The sequence below is a fragment of the Ptiloglossa arizonensis genome, chromosome 6 (genome assembly GCF_051014685.1).
Source record: "Ptiloglossa arizonensis isolate GNS036 chromosome 6, iyPtiAriz1_principal, whole genome shotgun sequence".
Classification (NCBI taxonomy): Eukaryota; Metazoa; Arthropoda; class Insecta; order Hymenoptera; family Colletidae; genus Ptiloglossa; species Ptiloglossa arizonensis.
The window spans coordinates 1,927,994-1,949,880 of NC_135053.1; the positions used below are offsets into that span (position 1 = coordinate 1,927,994).

General features: G+C 34.7%; 1 protein-coding gene across 6 annotated transcripts in view; it reads left to right on the plus strand.

Moving 5' to 3' along the window:
• Positions 1 to 21,767, plus strand: part of LOC143148101 (proton-coupled amino acid transporter 2) — a 45,853-nt gene extending 24,086 nt beyond the window's left edge. For 2 of the 6 annotated variants that reach the window (XM_076314026.1, XM_076314027.1), the window contains exons 2-11: positions 107 to 183; positions 4,057 to 4,173; positions 11,963 to 12,113; positions 12,546 to 12,673; positions 13,591 to 13,675; positions 13,759 to 14,031; positions 15,802 to 15,980; positions 16,443 to 16,475; positions 16,748 to 16,920; positions 18,831 to 21,767. In XM_076314026.1, the coding sequence (XP_076170141.1) occupies positions 107 to 183; positions 4,057 to 4,173; positions 11,963 to 12,113; positions 12,546 to 12,673; positions 13,591 to 13,675; positions 13,759 to 14,031; positions 15,802 to 15,980; positions 16,443 to 16,475; positions 16,748 to 16,920; positions 18,831 to 19,072 (1,458 nt within the window). In that variant the 3' untranslated portion in view covers positions 19,073 to 21,767. Of the gene's footprint in view, positions 1 to 106; positions 184 to 4,056; positions 4,174 to 11,962; positions 12,114 to 12,545; positions 12,674 to 13,590; positions 13,676 to 13,758; positions 14,032 to 15,801; positions 15,981 to 16,317; positions 16,476 to 16,747; positions 16,921 to 18,830 lie in introns of those variants that run through there. The other 4 variants (XR_012992399.1, XM_076314028.1, XM_076314030.1 and 1 more) reach the window with 4 other exon arrangements.
• The last annotated feature ends 120 nt before the right edge of the window (positions 21,768 to 21,887 follow it).

The following is a 21,887-nucleotide window of genomic DNA, read 5'->3' on the forward strand; positions in this document are numbered from 1 at the left end:
GTATAAATTCGATCGCATCGTATTCGATGTACAATTTTATCGTAGTTTTAGTCGATTAATATTGATGTTTATTGCTCTTTTAATTCTAAATTACTGATTTTTACAGATGGAATTGCACAACAGTCCCAACATTAAGAAGAGTTCCTTGCGCGGCGACGAAATGACGCTCAAGGAACCTCACAGGTAAATGAATATCTGTTTTTTTTTAGTAGGATTATTATTTTGATTGTTACTACAGCAACATCACCTTTGCAAAGTGTGGTATAATCGTATCAAACGAGATAATCGTACGAAATTAACCTGTGATAAACTACGATTGAATTATCTAGTGTCACCTGGACGGTTCAGTAATTTGCTATGTTCAAATGTCACGTAACAGCAGGTTGTGTAATATCAATGTTGTTAATTAGAAAATTATTACCGGAACACGTACGTGTAACCTTCTACGTATTAACCTCATCCTGTTCTTCTTATATTTCTCATCTTATGTAGGTCAATGAGAAACGTAGGAAATAGATCGAAGAATTTTCTTATTAAGATTATCGATGCTCGATCATACTGGCAGATTTTTCTTCGCGATGGTATCTCCACGTCGAGACGTTCACAAATTTTTGCAAGTTTCACCGATGCTTCGGGGAACATTAGTTTCTGAAATTCTAAGCTCATTCTTCGAGTCGTTTAAAAATTCTTCAAATATCGTCGACGCCTCAAAAATATTGTTTAATGAATTTCAGTGCTTCTACACCATGAGAACAATATTTACCACGTTTACAAATATTTGCACGCTTCTTCAGAGTGCCGCGAGGATATTTCTGCAAAAATTAACGCCATCGCGTCGAGAGTTTTAAACATTCTCTCGGTGTCTCCTGTCGGTAATGTTCCTATGGGACGTTTTGGTGTTCGGTTACGAATGAAAACCTTGCTCTTCGGAAAGATTGCATTTTATCCAGTTCATCGATGACCGAAATAGTCGGAGGAATAGACCAGTAACATTAAACGGACAAATTGCGAAACGCGCAAGCTTATATACATACGTGTTCTTGTTTCAATGGTAAGACCCGAGCCAAGAGTGACGTAGCTCTTTGGCACCCAACGATATTTCTTCGATCTAGCATCGAGCCATGAAATTTCCACCGTCTTCGATTTGGTTTTCTCCCGTTAATTTATCTTTCATAAGGTCGAAGCGACAATTATGTCAACGGATGTGTGTAGTCACGGCGAAGGAATCGAGGTTTTTCTTTATGCAATTCACAGAGAATTGCGTAATCGATATTATCTAGAAAGATTTATAAACACTTCCAGATGGATGGAAATTAGATTCTTAATTGTTGTATATAATTATTTATCGCTTAGAAATCAATCTTGCGAATCAACCGTTCGTAAGAATGTACGTACGACAACTTCCATAAATATTGACATTTCTGATGGTTAAATTTTTTGTTTTATTCGTAAACTATTCGTTAATTATTCGTTTCTCGAGACACGTAAGATAACAAAGATTTGTTATTCAAATATTTAAGTAAACGATCAATTTTAATTTATATTTCTCGTTTACTACATGCCAGGAATTCCTTCCTTATAAAGCCGGAATTAATCGAAATAATTCATCGTCCATTCGTAATTGTTTTAAGATGAAGGGTACATTTGATCGCGATATCGCACCCGCATCTTGTACGAGAGGAAATTAATTTAACAGTAACGATTACTGTTCAAATCTTGTTGCTCATCGTCCGGTTATAATTGTTTCAAAACAAAGAGACTATTCAATCCAGACATTTCACTCCCATTTTACACATTAATTATTCATAGTAAATGTGTACACGTCGAGTAAGAGTAACACGAATGCGGAAACTGTGACATTAGTTTAATTATAGTACCTATTTCGTTGCATGGTGTTGGTTTGGAACGACGTGGAGGATTTGAAAGGAAAATCGGATAGCATGGTCAAGGAATTATAAATAACGCGTGATAAATTTGACGTCGTTCGTGTCACCATTCCGGTCCGAAGAGGGAAATATTTGTTCAGTCTGTAAAAGCGTTTCTGACGAGTTTAAAGGGGGTTTACCTTGAAATGTCCGATCGTACGTACAGGATACAGGACTCTTGAAATAAAGACCGGCCAGACTGTCACTTTCACCGGCTTAACTCATTCTTGTAACCGGTGCAATGGCCATGATACATTCTATTCGAAAACCGATTATCACGAGCAGTGTTTCCCTCCTTAAAAACCGTGATACAATTTTTACCGGGTCGATAAATTTTTACGATCTAATTGGAATTCGATCAACTGTTCTTGAATCTCTCAATACGTATTGAAAGTGAAAGTCCGGATGGACAGACTTTAAGATAAATTTCTAATCTATATTACTTTGCCTTTCAATTTCACTCTCCGATCACGGCGATTACGATATTATTACATCATCGTTTACGTTTAAATAATTTTGACATCGGTCACCGTGCAATTTTTACCAGAAGCGAAAGTGTAAATGTTTACGTTGAAATAGATTGCCAACATCGTGAACTCGATTCACGCGCATCACCGCCAAGTAGTCTACGGTAGAACGTGGTATGGTAATCGTAAATCCTACTAACAACTGGTTTGACGTTCATGGGAAAAGTTGGACGTAACTTTATACAGAAGTAGGGTCTCCAACGTTTCATGCTAGTTACACTTGTTGCGACCAGTCTCGAGTTTCCGCAATACAGGCACGTTCGATAATTAGAAATCACATTAGTAGTTTTGCATCACGTCTGTAATCCGAGGATGTCAATTTACGTTCTAACCATTTGGATTTCAGGATAGTACACTGTTGCATACAATGACTAGACAGTATACGAGTGCAATCACTCTGCGTACCTTTTCACGGTTACATCATCATTCCACCTATCGTTCTAGCGATATTATTTCGTTAAGAAAGTAGGTTATTAATATTATAATTCGTGTAACTTATTAATTTTTTACATTAAATTAAAGATAAATTGCTTCTTGTAAGAGCATTGTATTTTTCGATAAAACGGATAGTTCCGTAAAATGACAGAAACTGTTACGTTTTTTCTAGATCTTTGTAATAATTGTACATTTTCAGTCGCTTTTACTCTTTCAAACTACAAGATTGTTATTGACAGTTGGCTACTGTGTCTATTAAAATATACTATTCTATGTTACTACTAAAATATTATGTTTTTTATTCTCGTATATATTACAAAACGTATTTAAAACATTTATTATTGTTACGATTATTATCCTTGGAAGAAGATTGTTTGATACGATAATTACAATAAACGCAAAGATTTGTAAAATTTTATGCAATTATACCAAAATGTGTATAACTTGTAACTGATAATCCTAACATCTGGTTAGTTACATAATATATAGTATGGTTGGATAGTACTATTTCTACAAAACATATAATCCAACTAAATAGGTATCGATGATTTTGGAAATTTAGAATATAGTAATCTCCAAGAAAAATATTTTGCCGTGTCACGATGAAAACATTCTTTGAAAACATTTGTCTCTTGTCAACGTATTCTTTGGTACCATTGACCTAATGGAAGATATTAAGCAGGAAATACTAACTTTTTGAAATTATTACAAACTAAACAAAATCAATCGCACACGAATAATTATTCTCGTGTATCCACAATCACTCCCGTTAATATTTTCTGACATCTCAATATAGGTGCCTACATTTGGTGCCTAATGTATAGTGGATTCGATTCTTTTATATTTATCGAGTTGTTTATTAAAATTTATAACCTCGTGCAGAACTTCCTTTAAATGGGAAATTAACATAAAGAAATAGATAAGAAATATCTAACAAACATAAAGAATTCATTTATCGTCTTGGTAATCAACAATATATAAAACAACAAATCTAGAAGTATCGTGATCCAAATATTAACGAGTGTAATTGTAACTTTCTACAACAATCGTTGTTCCTCGTGAAAAGAAGAAATTGTCTTTGTCTATGTAAGTACAGAATTCGTGTAGTTTTAAAACGTGGGAATTCGATAATGTCGATACGATGTTTATACAAAATATTCGTTCCACAGGAATGGCAGCACGTATGGAGCCTTTCAGTCGAAAGACCCCATTTTGGCGATCGAGAAGGGAAGCGACATGGAAGGCGGAAGTAACGAGCATGGGATTTCCGTTAACCATCCGACTTCGTAAGTACAATTACATCGAAAATCTTATTTTCTTTTTCTCTTTCGTTTAATTATTTGCTACGAGTCGTCCAGTGTCCGCTGAGCAATTTTCTGAATGACTTTAACTTATTGAAAAGTACAGTACTAGGTTGCTCAATAAGTTTTATCGAACGATAAACTTATTGAACAACCTATTACTTGAAAAGTTGAACGCAGTAAGAAAACGTCAAAGGAAAAATGTATTCTGCTGTCATCGCGTATGTGTGAATACGTTGTCATGTAACCACACGATAGGTTCCGTTTTGCGGTTGTTGCTCGCACACAACCATCAACGGTCAACTTTCTGATACCCACGGATATGTTCATCGCTCTTATCTCTTCGTAGTAATTTTAACACGTGTATAAACTGTCACCGAAATGTACGAAACCATCTGACTCACTCTTGACGTCAGACATCGTTATTGCAGACTGTAACTGAATCGTCGAGTCGAAGAACAGTACAAGTTCAAAACCATATTTTGAAATATTTGCAAAACAGTTTTTTTGCCATTGTTAAACTCAAAGGTTCAGATGTATTTACAAGAGGTATTATCTGAAACACGAGAACAGGACGGTTACTTCTTTCGCACTGATCTTGATCCCAATTTACATATGGTTTCAAGTTTGTTCGAAAATGGCTAATTTTAAATTTGTATTGGCCTACGATTCATCGATTCAATTAATAAATTCACCGCGTGTTAATTAATCTTTAACATAGGAAACTATTTATATCGGAACCACGCGAAGTGTAGCGATTAGGTTTCAAACGAAACTTCTTAAGTAAATGGACAATTAAAGATTACACGACCTAGGTTGGAACGTAACTGGTTGATATTTTACGAGATATTTAAGTATAAAGATTGCAATCGTTCAGTGTTCTTCGAAGCAAGAGCAAGGCTTGATGATTATGGTCATAGTTTTGTAATCGTCCGGTCAAGGGTTCAAGTACTACCCGTCACGACGGAAGTTTTTTTCTTTTTTCTTTACAGGCTGTTAGAATTTATTGAGAAAAGAATATTTCGAAATTATTTACATCGCGTTAATTAATACCTTTTCCTTGAAATATCCTTTAGAGAGGAACGTACAAAAATGTTGAAACATTTTTTCTCACGATTTTTTGTAAAATCGTTTAAAACGTTTAAGAAATACGTTGTGAATCGTGAATGTATAAAAAATATTAAATTGTTATCGAAATGACAATTTTTAGAACGTGACAAATATTTTATAAGCGCAAGTGTGTAACATACGAAGTTGCGTTTAATGATGTCTGTAAATACTGCGACCGTCGAATTGTAAAATTTATTACACATTCGTGGTGTACGAAACGTGGTGCTTTAAATGTTTTCACGATAAATATTACCGACAAGAATGTATTTAATAATGAGCGATGGAGGAAACGTTTAAACAATTCTGTGTTTCCTTTCCAAAAACGATTCGTTTGAAGAAATGATTGCGAAGTCTTATTTTCTCTATAAATTTGTATAGGTGTAAGGAAAACTTTCAACGTATTAACGAACGATTATAAATTTTATCGTTAAATTATCTCGTGGTCATTGTAAAATATTTTTGGTTTTCTATCCATCTAAAAAATTTCGCGAAAATTTCAACGTTACACTTTACATGGTTACATTGTTAATATTTGTCGCGAATGGCAAACTAGTGCCATGTTGCTTTTTTTTTTGGCTCAAATTTTTTTTAATACCTGGAAAGCAGTTTTTAATGCGCAAGGAGTGGTCCATACTTCCTAGTATGTTTATTATTATCCAGAATGACGTATTTTATTCTCAATGAAATAGGACACTAAATTTGAAGGCATCGAAATTAATTTCTCTCGTTAGTTCAAACGTCCAGATGAAATATTCGAGACACCCTTTCCTATTTGTCGTTTCATTCTTCGTCCATTATGCAAATGTTATATTATTTCGGAGTAAAAGTTTGTTGGACATTTACAAAGATTAAAATCACGCTTTCGCTACTCTTTTACCACTTACCTCTTTATAGAGGTTTCACGGTTTCGCTGTCAAATGTGAAACAAGGTCTTTAACACGTTTGGCCGAGCGTGTATTTATGTTTTCATTCTAATAATTGTTGCTGTAGACTACGTCGGACTTTTGGCAAACGTAAACTGCCGAAGAATCAGAGAGTTCTCTAACTGAAAATTCTATTAAAACAAATTAACTGTGGTATTGTTTTTTTTCTTTTATTCGTTATATGTATATATTTATAGTCGCATAAATTACTAACGGTTGCTCGTGACTCGATCCAGTTTTATCAAAGATGTTTATTTCATATTTATTATCTTTAAAGAATTTAATGATTTCTTTGCTGCCCCTCGTTACTAGTTCGTTTCTATACGGATTTCTCTGTCTTTCATATTTATTGCATTCGATTAATATACGTCCAACTATGAGACGTGTTCTGCTTGCTATGCGATTAGGTGGGTTTATGATGTATTCTAAATCTCACCAATGTTGTTTACTTTTCTTTTACTAAAATTATCGCGTTGTATCCGAAGGTGGAAATGATCCATAATTTTATTTATAATTATTACTTTCGTGCATTCCTATATTTCATTCTTCGTCGATGACTCTTGTATCGTATCTATTAATATCTTAGTGTGAAATCGGAATAGAATTTCTACTCGGTTGGTTAGCTGTATCTTCTTTTGGAATTCAGTCAGCCATTTTGTTTTCTGCCACCCTTTCGTGTGGTAAATATTCGTGCTAAACCAATTATTATTACCCAATTTGGTATACGGTTACTAAATTACAAGACAGATTCCAATATATTAAAGTATACCTAATGTGCATTAAAAAAAAACCAATGGACGAGAAAAAAGGAGCATTTATAAAATTGATCATATGTATAAAATAGAAAAAGTCATATCTTCGGAAAACATGCTGTAGAATTTAATTCAGAGGTCTAGGCGACTACGAAAGAGATCACGCGTGGGTCCATACAGACCCGTAATTTGTCCTTGCGTAAATATTTCGAACAAAGATCCTGTTATCTTATCGTAATTTTCTTAATTTCTGAGAAAAGCTTTACTAATGATACAATTGAACAATGCAAATCCTCTCTGGGTCCGAAAAGAACCAGGCGTGGTACGGTAAGAGTTAAAGTTCTTTATAAAAACAGTCGACTTTCAATATCAACTTGATTGGTTGGTAAATCTAGTGTTGATCGTCGGTAATTCGTGTCTTTCTTTCTCCATAAACCACGGTGGTTTTAAACATTGTGTTGTTTTTCAATTGCACTGTTGGTGCGGGTACTACCGTACGAAGAGGAAGGAAGTTGGTCGACGTATCGTGGTGTCACGATCAAACAGGATAATCGTAGTTTTCCGGGATACCTCTGGGTATTATTTTTTGCGAGGAAGAATCGTAAATTTGACATGTATTCCGCTGTCGGAGCGTTTTCCTTCGTTCTCTTCCTTTTGCACTTGAAACAACAGGATAATTCGAGCGGTAATGGGTCTTTCCTACGGACACGTCGTTCGTCATTGCGGTGGATAAATCACACCATCTAGATCTGGATCATTTTTCCCAACGAAATTGTCGCGCGCAATTAAAGTGCAGTACTCGGGACCTTGAAGTGTCGTGCGTCACGTACGATTCAAGTAAATGTTCTTAACCTCGCATTCCATTCACGGGGGGATATTTAAAACAGTCTCGCGGATTAAACGTTCAGATGCAGGATCTCTTCGTAAGGACACCATTGTAGGTGCATACAGGAATAACAAGGAACACGAGTGCACTCGTCGCGTCGCTTAAATTGGCGACTTTGCCCCGTTGTTAGCTCATTTGGGTATATCAACTCTCGTTTTCATGGGTTCGTTTTCACGGAATTTCCAAATAAATGGTCTTTGTTTTTCGAGACGAGATTCGTATTCGGGATTCGTAACTTGGAAATGGAAGAATATGTGTTTTGAGTTATTTTAATATTACGAATAATACAACGACACAAGAATTGGAGAATACTTTATTCCGGAATATACATTCTATTCTTTATCGTTTTTATTTCATAGACGATAGGTAGAGGATGGATTTTATTTTTACAGGGTGCTTCGTTTAAATTGTCATAATAAAATGTCCCGTAGATATTGATTAAAAAAATAAAGGTGGAACGTGTCCTTTATGATTTCGAGAAGCGATTCAGATAACATTAGTTTTTTAATGCATGGACGTTTTCAAGGTCATTTCAAGGTCGATTTATACTTTTAAAATCATAAACCTATACTTTTGATTTCGAAATTCTATTCTACGTAAAAATATGTATAATTTTTGTTTGAAACATTTTTTTGTAAAATTTTTATTTTTTTTTTTTTAACATTTACAAAATTGTTAGAGAATTAACACCCACAACATGTCGTTCGACTTTGTTTCTGATTTCCGTAAACTTCTTGTTGTAAAGACACTTTGAATGGGCGGAACTTTAAAATTCACTGAACATTCGTTCGAGATATTTTAGAATTACGAGAAATCGAACAAGTATTTGCACCTGGATTGCGAGCAACTGCAGCTGACACACGAATTTCACTATTTCCGGCTATAGTTGGTTTTTGTCGTACGCATTATTTCGTTTATATACTACCATCTTGAGAAAATTGTAAACGACGCTATAAAACGAACAACGTGATGGACATCCGAAACGCTCACGCATTAGAAAATTAATAATGCCATTTCAATCCCCTGTTAAAATCATAAAAGTCGTGTTGTACCTCCTTTTTTTTTTAATTAATTGTCTACGAGATATTCCGTTGGGTTACCTTACACGCGATACCTTGTATATTTTGAGCCATTTTAATATCGGAATTCAATAAGGATCGAAGGGTATTTTATTCTAGAAAATATATTTTACTTTTTAACTTTTTTTTTTTTTTATTTTCTAGACGATGTTAGACTGTGGATTTTATTTCGAATTAACTTAACGATAGTGTTCGACGTTTAGTCCGCTGTTATGGGAATCGATAACAGAGAAAGAACTTCGAGAATAAAATTTTCGAAAACTTTAAACTCTTCGTTTCTAGACAATGGTCCACGACTATTGTTTATTTGTAGTTTTCCTGATTTCGTCACGAAAGTATTTGGAAAATAGATTTCGACTTTTAATCTCTCGTTAATCGTACGAAGAAGAGTACCAAGAGTCCCCTATGATACTCATTTTGTATAGTCGTAGATGGAGTTTCGTGACCGATATACTTTTACCTGCGACATTATTATTCATCGATCAAATTTAGGATTCTACAAACGATGATTACAGTCGATTCGATGCAATGATGAAACATATTCTATAAAGACCATTGCACGTCTACTTATTCACGAGTATTTTTAGTACGTTTAATTCCTCGCTTGTCTTGTCCCGCGATCTTAAATTATGGGGAGGACGAAATCGTCCACTTTTTTAATAACAACGTCGTTGTTGGCACACTTGAACGTGCTTCGTCCGCAAGTACCGTACTGGATCGTGTATGATGGTCACGTGCAAGGGCAATTTCCTTAATTTACGAGCATACGCAACATTAATGAAAATCACAATATGAAATAATTCATAGGAATGTAAATGACAAGTACTTTTCTAAAACCACGGTCGTCGCAGCATTCCCTGTTTAAAACTACTTTACCGAAGTTAATTACGCACGAATAAACAAGTTCGAACGATGAATTCACAGTTTAGTTAAGTCGATAGTTATTCTTCTTCAACGATACGTGTAACAAGATACACGTATCTCGACTAAACTTTTGTTACCATTTATTTGTGTATATAGTGCAACGTCAGCGAACACGATTAACGAGGAACATCGAGCCTAGGCTTTTCTTACAACCGCAAAAGCCGAAGACGTTTCTCGAAATAAATATTTTTGGCATAAGTTTCCATTGGTTCGCGTAATTTCCACATTTAACTCTTCATTTAGCGAATCGTTCGTGTCGCGAAACATTAAAAGTATTTTAATCGATTGTGTAATTACGCGTTTCATTGAAACGTTGATTAACCAAAATGGCGTGCAGCAGAATGCGTTTACGAGCATACGGTGCTCTCTGATCAAATTTTCTTCCATTTTTCAAAGAGCCTTGTAAAGATCTAGGATCGAATCGTTCAATTAAATATCGTCGCGATGAAATCCAGTTTCAATTTGAGCAACGGTGTAAATAGAACCAAGTACGGATTTAAAAATATCTCTGCACTGGTTTTTTCTTTTTTTTTTTTTTGAATTTCACCTTTTCACGAAAACACGTTTTCTATGCGTTACGTGTCGGAACGAGACGGTGGAAAAAAACTGAGCAAATATTTATAGAAAAACCAGTCGCATATTTCAAACGGAATCTGTCTACTTTATTTTCGTCGTGATTATCTATTTTGGTTCACACGTCTTATTCGAAGTATGACCGTGCTCGCGGATGGTTAGACCGATATCTACGAATCATACCCGGCACGTGTTTATTCAAGGTACAAAATTGCAAGAACGGGCATAGGCGAACGTTTTCAAACTCGGTCGGCCGGTTCATTCGCCGGTGATTTTAAATTAGCTCGCACGACGAGACGCGGGAATGCTTGGAAAATTTGCTGTCAACTCTGCCGGCCTTTGTGACGCCGGTTGACCAGCTTTTCGATAAACAGGGCAATTTCTTCTTAAACGAAAATGGAAGGAATAGCTCAAGGATAGAATTTACGGATAGAATTTACGAATAACGAATGAAAGGTAAAAAATTTCTTATATATAATATAATATTGCTCAACGTTGATCGTAATATATGAAAATGAATTTTTATAAAAATCTGAACGATGTTATAAAATTACGCGTCTTATTTGCGTCTTGTATAAGTGTGTGCAGGTATTTGGTGATATTTATATACAGGGCGTTTCAGAATATAAGTATGGGATTGATTGGTTGATTGGTTGATACAACTCGCAGCAATAAATGAGAAAGTATTGCCAAGGTTTACAAACAAAGATACGATTAATTGTTCTTTTTTACGAGTTTTGTCAACTAGTTAAGTTTGTTTGTTAAGGTTGTCCAATTCTGAAACCCAAGTACCATATAGGTTGGTGCACGTAAGAAAGAACGTCCGAATAACTTTCTTAATTTCGAAGAACGAAAGCGAAAAAGTGTTACGGATATGATGTGCACAATTCGAAAGGGAGAGTATGACGCGAAAAGAATTTTTTCCCCAAGGTCAAGGCCTTCGGAATCGTTAAGGTTAACTTGCTCTCTGTATATGGAATGACACGTTCTCATTTTTACCTTGTAGCTGACACCGAGACGATTCATCGGTGTAGTTCGATGTAACCTTAGACTTTGAATTAAAAAGATTGAGAAAACAGGAACATTAAATTACTTTCCATAGTTTTGTAATTGTTCAAAATGGTGTTTTCCGATACGGTCTCTGAAATGCGTAACAACAGATCGTAATGTTCAGAAACGAATTCTTTTTGCATCATATTTGTGATTGTTACAAGTATGGAAATTACACGGTTAAAATTATTTTGTATTTTCAAAGCTAACAGGAAGTTATTCGGGTGGACCACCTTGTATACATTGAATAAAATAGACACAACGTTTAGGGCCTACGAAGTATTTATTTCGTTTACTTTACTTTTCTCGATTCCCAAATTTACAAAACAAAAATGTATGAAAATTATTCTTGATATTTTGTTTACGGAGGGCCTACGAAGACGAATGTGTCTAACGAGTACGAGAGCCTTAACGCGGCCCTGTATTGTTAATAGATAACAATGTACAAACTTACTCATGAACGATGAATTATTACAGGTATTTAGAAACAATGATGCACCTGTTCAAAGGTAACGTCGGCTCGGGTATATTTGCATTGGGGGATGCTTTCAAGCATGCTGGACTGTTGCTGGCTCCACCGCTCACGATCTTCCTTGGGGTCATTTGTGTTCACGCGCAGCACATTCTTGTACGTAAAATCATTTTGTTATTTTCTTTAACACATACTTCGTTAATTTCTTCCTTATTTGCCAAACAATATATTCCTCTAGAATACGATTTAATTTTTTCATAGTTTCGTACACGTAGCGTCCGAAAGAAAAGATTCATTAACTATTTTCTTTAGAAATTCTTTGCAGTTGAAATAGTTCAATACATTGAACTGAATAATCGATCGAAATTTCAACGTGGTGATAAATTTTTTATCCACGTTATCTATCGCTTCTGTTGCATTTAACTGTACGTACGTTATTTCTTTTTTTTTTTTTTTATTACAAAAGGCAACGCGCAATTTTGGTTTTGAAAAATAACGAGAACATACTTCCTCGATTATATTTTAAAAAGATAAACGCGCAACGAACGGTTTGTTCTTAATGACATAGATATTATTGTATGCTGGCAGGTTCAGTGCAACGAAGAGGTAACGCGTCGCGTTAATGATCCGAACGCTACGTCTGGATTCGCTGGTACCGTGGAAATGTGCTTTGCCACCGGACCTCTTGCACTCCGAAAATACTCTGTGCTTATGAGGTTCGTATGTGTATCAGTAGATGAAACAGGGACATCGTCGACTGTTTGTTCAGTTTTGTATCGAAATTTGTACGATGTCTAGTTCCGAAGCGCAATACAGTTTAAACCTAGAGCGTTCCTTGAGTCTTTCACGATCCATCGAGTCCTAATCTATTAATTTTCTACGATTGAAACCATTTTAATAAATACAACTAGATGCACTTGTATTTTCTAGACCTTGACATTGTATTATAAAGTTAAAAAAACCCGAAGTTCATACATTCAGGACATTTTTTATCCAAAGACTTAGAGTGCTTTAAGATTAAAATAAAATAAATCGAGTAATTGTCGGTACCATGGAAAAGATTAATTTCATTATACTTTATCGTAATTCTTTTCACTTAAAAAATTTTAATCGACACTCAAATCTTTCGAGTTAAGATCTTGACGAGTTATTGTTACTCTGCAGTAATATACTGTACTATATTTGTAAAGCGATTGATACGATTAACTCTAAAATTCGGGAATACGAAAACTTTATTTCCATCGAAAAAATTCAGTTTAAAAGAGAATGTCGTACAGTGGAATTATTTATTTTTGCGTCTCTAAATTTTAAGATCTCTAGTTTTTCCCTTCAAATGTAATCTATATTATTCTTATCGTACGGTGTATGATTTTATTAAAGAATTTGAAATTAAGAAATTACTTTTATGTCCGAGAGACAGATGGAGCTCATAAATTTACCCCACCTGTTTCTCAAGGGCATCTACTGCCGGGGTAGATAAACAGTTCGGTGGGTATAACTGCTTAGCGATCATTCCGTACGTTCTTAAAACTTTGAAACAAGTGACGGTCGCATTATAAAAAACCCAATATGCCGTTCTATTTCATTACGTTCTATTATCAACACAATTTACATTGTCGTCGCTTTGTTCCAGAAAATTGGTTAATATATTTTTATGTATCACGCAACTCGGATTTTGCTGCGTATATTTTGTTTTCATTGCCACGAATATGAAGCAGGTGAGTTTAGAACCTGTTGTACGATGCGATTCAAAAATGTAAATTGAGTTTTTCTTTTAAATTAAAATTGATTCTTTCGATAGGTATTGGACGTGTACGGGATCGTGATGGATGTTCATCAACATATGGCTGTAATTCTGATTCCCATAATGCTCAGCACCTGGATAAGGAACCTCAAGTACCTGGTGCCTGTTTCCTCGTTAGCGAATTTTCTAGTTACCGCTGGCTACGTCGCCACAATGTATATAATGTGCCACGATCTCCCACCCATCCAGGAGAGGCGGTACATAGCCGATTGGCACGACCTGCCTCTATTCTTTGGCACTGTGATATATTCTTTCGAGGGTATCACGCTGGTAAGCGTCTACCGTCTACACGTGCTTCTTTGCATTTATGTAACACGTATAAATTTGGCAACCAGTAACTTCGTCGCGAATCCTATCTCTAACAAGACGCATTCGTGATCTCTGCAGGCCGACTTTGACGAAATTAACGTTGACGTACCACCACTGGAAAACTAAACAATTTTCTAAAGTCTCGGTTTTCTCTACGAAGGTACCTTGAAAATTAGCGGACACGCACACTTTTCCAATATCGAAACGTTCCAAGGTTTCTTCTTTCTGTATATAACTTAAAAACGATTGGAGAAGTTAAAAGTATCGCGATCTCCAACCATTTCAAGGTTTCAGCCTTCTAATACATACAGGGACGTGATTCTACGTGGAAAAATGAAACAAAATCTGTTAGATTTTTTATCCACGGCTCCGTTTTCAAGAATGTTGATTTTAGAGTTTGTTCATCTTTGTGAACGATTTAGTTGTCGTCTATTCTTTTACCACGGTTGTTTCCGTCCGAGACAGTATTTACAAACATTGTTTATTGTGTAGTTAAAACAGTACAAAATGTTTCTGTATTCCTTGTTACCAATATCTATTGCAATACTACGATACAGTACACTATTACAAATATTGTTGAAAATGTCCTCTTCGTTGATGCTATTTCTTGCCGATGATTTAATAAGATGAAATAAATGAGAAGAACTGACTTATTGCGCAGTTTGATAAACTATGACTTCTATCGTAAATTGAACTATGTTTCCATCATTGTCAATGTTTGTAAACACTATCTTGGATGGAGACAATCGTATTAGAAGGGCAGAGGACAATTAAATCATTTGCAAACATTATCATTAACTAAAATATCAATCATTTGAACAAACTATAAAGTCGATTTTCTCGAAAACAAAGTCCCGGATAAAAAAATATTGTACCAAATTTTTTATTATCCTTTTCACGTAGAATCACTCCTTGCTCGAATGTACCACGAATTCTGGTCCATCCTGTATATACCTTAGGTATTTTGGTGCGATTAATAACATTGCATCATGGAGTATGAATCTTAGCAAAAAGAAGTATTCAAAATATTCGAGTTCGTATGATTTTGTTGCTCTTCGTTTGATACCTTCGTCAGCGAGTGGATATATATTTTTGGCAATAAGAACAATAAATTTTATTTTTTTTTCCATCAACGTTTCGACTACATTGTTGGTTCTCTTTTAATGTACCATAAAGGCAATCGCTAATAAGATTAGCTGATACGTTGATTGAAAACAAAAAATAAAGATTTATATTTATATGTAATATTTCTACTTATCGCCCTTATTATCGCCTAAAAATATATACACTCACTTGTCGAAGTATTTAGAGACTTGAAACATATTTTTACCTCAATGTCCAAACGTGTCTTCCTCTAAAGTCGAGTCTTTATCAATGAAACAAGTATTTGATAAATACCTACTTTGCACAAAGATGAAACATTACTAAATATCGGTGCCTGACACTTCCTGCATGTTTCTTAAGTATGACGCGACGAAGATACAATAGCAGTCGTAATTATTCAAACTGTTCTACACTTTGGTAAGAAATAAGAACGATATGTTTAGTATCTGCATTTGCGCAGAGTAAATGAAAAATTTGTTGCCTTTCGAATAATTACGAGTGACATTTTACATATGTTAACATTTCGCTTTAAATCGAAATTAATAAAATCGTTCGATTGGTTGGAAAAATAGTTGTGGTTTAAATTAATTGGAGATGTAGTTGATAATCGGTGTTGTTGCGTTCCAGGTTTTACCCCTGAAGAATGAAATGAAGAAACCGAATAATTTCAATAAGCCGCTCGGTGTTTTGAATGTGGGAATGGTCATTGTGGGTTCAATGTTCGTCGCGATGGGTTTCATATCGTATTTAAAGTATGGCGACGCAGTGGCTGGATCCGTTACGTTAAATCTCGAAACTTCGGAAGTGTAAGTATAAATTAATTTTTCTTACTCGTATCTCGACGTATTTTATATTTTGTTCGGCCGATAAAGTCTGTCTCCTATCGATATTTCGGTATACATGTTAATCACTCGCTAAATTTGTTTATAAAACTTTTGAATTACTATGCAAGCAACAGTAACTAGTTTCAGTAAAAATCCTACAAAATTTGCCATTGATTCCTTTCCTTTCGATTTTAGTATTAGAGAAATTACGCAAGTGGTTAACAAATTTTCTATAGTTTAAACGTAACGCTTAATGATTATTATTGACGTTAAATCGAAATCACTTTGCCGATTCTACAATAGATTATTATGGGTCCAGGTGATAAATCGTTCTGCGTTAAGAATAATCAAAATTCTATCACACAAAATGATAGCGAAAAATAGCGAGACGCAAACGTAATTAAGAGAAACTCTTTGTAACATAATTTTCTGTTGCATACGAAGGGTGGATGGGAAAAACGTCGTCGAGCATTCAAGGTTTCTACCATATAGTTCTCTTTGGAAGTGTTGTTCTGTACAAAAACTACTTATACTAAACAAAGATTTTCTGAGCTTTTATTTCCCTTTTTTTCGTATTAACAATCACGAATTTTTGCTTTTTGCGTGATCGTCTAATTCTGCATGCAGCGTAATATTTAACATACGAATAATTCTGGTGAATAATTGTAAACGTTTGAACATGTGACAGTGAAAAACGTGGACACCACATTTTCGAACTTGTCCCGAATATAATTGTTTTTTCTTTTCAGCTTACCGCAGTGCATAAAAGTTGCCATCTCGTTGAGTATATTATTTACGTATGCACTCCAATTTTACGTTCCCGTTGCGATCATTTGGCCGGGGATCGTCGACCAATTCGGCCCTTTTAAGTGGCCAGTTCTATCAGAGACTGTTTTCCGCTCATCACTATGCTTCCTTACATGTAAGTTGAATATCGAACACTGGTAACCTTTAACAATTTCTCGATTAATGTACTTATCAACGGTCGAAGTTTTCGCAACATAGATCCTGTCCGCGTGAAAAATGATTCGTTGAGAATCCATAATGATTTCATTGAAAATCCGGGACACATACTGCACAGGTGGCTCTATCGAATCATTCAACGCTAGAACTACCGATAGATTCCGGTATATTAAGGTGTTCCTCGTACGTGTCTCAGGAAAATCGATGATTGAAAATGAAGAGTAACTTATGAAATTGATTATATGTACGAAATGGAAAAAGTCGTAACGTTTTTTGAAAATATATTACAGAATTTAAGGTAAATTTCTTTGTAATAGCTGTTGGAACCAATCATTTTGATTGGTTGGCAAGTCTAGTGTTAAAGAGGTTTCTCGAAGCACCTTGTTCGGGTTTCCAATTGTATGTTAGCCTTTGCTTCTATTCCAATTCCATTAGTTACGTAATCGGCGATCAAAATTAGCCATGGTTCGTACAAGAATAGGTTCTCCTTTACCAGTATGTTGGATGAATTTATTATTGCAAGCAGCAGCCATGTTTGAATATTATTATAAGGATTCTATCGAACAATCTATATATCGTAATTGTAAATGCGTTTGATCTTGAAAGTGAATTCATTTCTTAGGCATTCGATCTTATAGTTGGAACAAAAGATTTTAATTTCTCAAGGTCATCGAAAAAATATCCTCGCTATACCGTTTGGCTCTATCCACATTTTCGTCCGTAGTCTCTTCGCTTTGCCTACTGTGCTTCAGAGATAGAAAGCATAAATGCTAAACTGACGAGTACCTTGACTCTTTGGGTCATAATGAATTAAAAGCTGTCCAATTCTTTTTAATACTCTGATGTGCACCGTGAGATATTTTTCAATCCCCGATGAAAAATTAAATAACTCAATTAAGTTGTACAATGACACTGTTATCATCCCACCTTGTAATGAAACATCGATTTAATCAATTTTTTATTTTTGGTCATTTTTTATCATTTTGTACGTTCCAAAATTGTGGCTCAAAGGGTTAAACGGTGAAGAGGAGAGAGAATCGTATCTCGCGTGATTTACAGTTAAGAAAGTGATACTATACGCCAATGTCTATAAATCACAGAATTTATATAAAAAATTGGTTATTATAGTCGAGATAAAAGAAACTGACCGCTCAAAATCACCCTTAGGTTATGAAATACGTTAAACACGAGTCCTAGTTTTATTCAATGAAACTTTGTGTAAGACGAAAGAACGATGTAGCCAAATGGTATTTATATTCTTGAATATTGTACAGATACCACTTCCTTCATTATCCGCACTATTTTTCCTTGAATTTTTTAACCGTATTATGAAAGTTCGATGTTGTCCTACTTGAATTTTACCATGACTTTTTGTCAATTTCATGCCACAACCGGTCACTCGTGTCATTCACCCACAGGTTTGTTAACTTTAATATATTAAACAAGTAGATACCAGTCTTAAATAAGTTTTCAAAGTTACAGCTCGTGAGTTTTCGAGTCATCCGAAATTGTGGTAAATAATAAAAAAGTTAGGAAACTAAAAGTATACTTGGAATTATGTTTTTCATTATATATCGTTTAATTTTCAGAATTCGCATCTCATCTACTTACGTTTTTATTTGTATTCTTTTAATTACTTCCCGATTTTTAATAATATAAATTAGAGTACAAATAGATATATAATTAGTATAACAGTATAATATTAATTAGTATATAGATATCTTGTTACTATTTACGCTTCTTATTGTATATTATCAGGGTACCAATTTCGTTTCACTTTACAAGTTCTTTTTCTAGCACCTAAGGATTAAAAATTTATTTATCAATCGCACACAGGAACAGGAATTTATGATAATTACTCTGTTGCAGTTATCCTAGCAGAGGCTATACCTCAATTGGGCCTGTTCATATCCTTGGTAGGCGCAGTGAGCAGCACCGCGCTTGCACTCATTTTCCCACCGATCATCGAGATGGTCGTTTGTTGGCAGAATGCATCCCTCGGACTTTTTACGATATCGAAAGATATTATTATAGTACTGATCGGCCTGTTAGGCTTCGCAACCGGAACGTACGAGAGTCTCAACTCTATTATCCGAGCGTTTAGCAAGTAATTCGGCTACCTGTTGTATAAATCGTTGTTAATTTTACTTGTACACGCGCGGAATCAACGGATCATGACATCTACGGAATCATCATAGGCAATGATTGTTGTAAGAGCCGGGATTTTCGTATAATTTCTTCATTATTATTTATTAGTTATTTTCAGTACGGTGCGAGTGGATCTAAAGTGCTATTGATTTTTTAATTGTCCTTCGGTATCCTCGCACACCTCTAAATATTCTAAATTTCAAACAAAAACTTTTTTTTAATCGTCTACTTCGATCTGTCTACACCTGGATGAAAATTGTTTCGAAGTTTACAATAATCCAACGAACGGTGATAATAAATCTTGAATTTTTGGAGAAATTGCAGATACCAAAATTCGAATATTTTTAATGAAAAAAGTACACCATCTCTTTCGTATCCGAAAAAAGAAGCGATCGATGGGAAGATTCCGAGATTGAAACCAACAATCGAATTATCATGCATGTCGTGTTACACGCGTACGTAACATCATAGCCCATACAAAGATTGATAATGTTAGTTGTTTGTGTCCTGAAAGCGACGTAAAACTAGCCGTAAGTTTATCCCCGTAGATTCATAGTAGACTATTCGATTAAGATATACAGATTCTATGTAGTAATAAAACTGGCTGTAATTATCGTGATACGTAGCTCGTACGAATTAAAGAATCAAGGAACCAGACAATATACTGACCACTTTTGTAATCGTTGTAAATTGTAATCGTAATCGACGATCGTGTAATATAAAAGACAAAAATGTAGATTTTACTGAAGACGTACAAGTGAATTCTCGCCAACGATTGCTTGGATCAAAGTTTACGGAATGTTGAGTAGCTTCCTGAAGGCTCGATCGAGTTTTCGGGTGCATCGATTGCGAACTTTACGTTGTAGCTGTCAGAATGTAATTGTACTGCAGTTGTCTCGGGGTGATCAGCGTTACAATTTCAACAATCGAGACGAACAAACGAGAAATATATTTTTTATAAATATTTCTTTTTGTACATTTTCTGTCTTCTTTTAAAGTGAAAACGATCCTGATTTGAACACGAAAATAGGTGTTGGTCACCCTGAGCCACAATGAATTATCAATTAGTATCGATACACACGTTACGCAATATTATCGTTATGAAATATATCGTAAAGTCACGAAATTTTATTATACTGTCGAAGCTACTTGCGATGCGAATTCTTTTCGTAGCGAACAAACACCTTAAAGCCGCTGAATCGTATCTGTAAGTAATTGATTATAACATCGGTTTTATTATACATTTTATTTATTTCTCTCTCGCAGTATAATCAATATTTATAAAAGAGAAAAAAGGAGAAAACGACGAGAAATTGAATATTGTTTGACTGTATGTTATCATAGATCGACGAATCTACTTTAATACCGAACTTTTTCTATGTATATAGATATATAGTACCGTTGCAAACGTGATAAAAATATGTTAAAAAAAGAAAGAAAAAAAAAACAAAAAAAAAAAAAAGAAAGAAAAAAGAAAGCAGAAACTTAAGTTCAGACAGTGTAAAACTTCGATACCCGTTCTCAGAAATAGTATCTTCTCGTGTGCAAAAATTAGCAAAAGAGGTTTACTGGCATGCTTTCATTAGGTAATCATTATCGAAACGAAGCTGAAATTGTTCGTACCTGAATTAAAAACAATTAAATAGGCAAAGAGTTTTGTCGAATAGATCGAACGAAGAAAAAACCAAGTAAACAAATTTCATTAAGAGTCTGTAGAAAATTATGAGGAAAAGTACTGATCATCTTGTAAAATGCCACTTTGCATAAAGATTTAAAATATGAAATACCGTTGTAAGAGTAAGATTTTGCAATGAAACAACCGATCGAAATAAGCTTTCTGAGTAATTAGTTGCTCAAACTGGTCGAGACATTGTTCGTATCGTGGATAATGTCGGTTTGCACAGCTCTTGAACCCACGTTGGATTTCTCGGAATTTTTTTTGTGGGCGCATTGTACCGATATAGTATTAATTATTTAAGCGACTCGTCGATATTAGAAGGTGAAGTACAAATTATTGTGCTACCTTGGAGTACAAATTCTCTCAGGGAAACTTTATACGTGTAGATAGTGAGGTGTCTTATTTTTTGGTATTTGCGGTGTGAAGTGATGCCTTTCTTTTCTTGGAGATTGATGAATGATGGTCAATAAACATTCGTGAGGAAACGTATTGTCTATTCATGTGAATACCAATGTATTAGGTGTTGGTCGATTGGTTAATAATTGGCGAATGAATTGTTTGAAATTTTATCTTTTTTATCGAATGCTGCTTGAACTTGGAATGGATCGAAAGCAGAAGAATCGATGGAACAGTTGAGAAAGTTTGCTGGTATACTTGTAAGAATAATTTGGTGTTACTCTTAATTAACGATGATGGAATGGTTACTTTTCTGACGTAGATCGTTCTGCATTTCAGGAAAATGACACGAAACATTACTAGCGAAACTGACAAAAGTAATACGTATAAAAATACGCAAAAATTCGTAAACCATGCGTATAAAGAAATTTATGGAGTACCGAAATATTTTTGGCTACCAAATTGCACACAATTTTGAATACAGTTGACTGTGTGAAACTACAATTTGTCGTGTCTTTAAGTCCTTTTTCTAATGCCACGAATACTTTGAAGATTCTTAATAAAGACCTTGTTAATGCTAATAATCGTAACTTTTCCGATATAATACCTTCTTGTTAATTTTACAATACTTTCACCACTTTTCACCTTCCGAATTATCTTACGGTTTATTTAATTAACTGTAGATATTTCCTAATCAATACCAT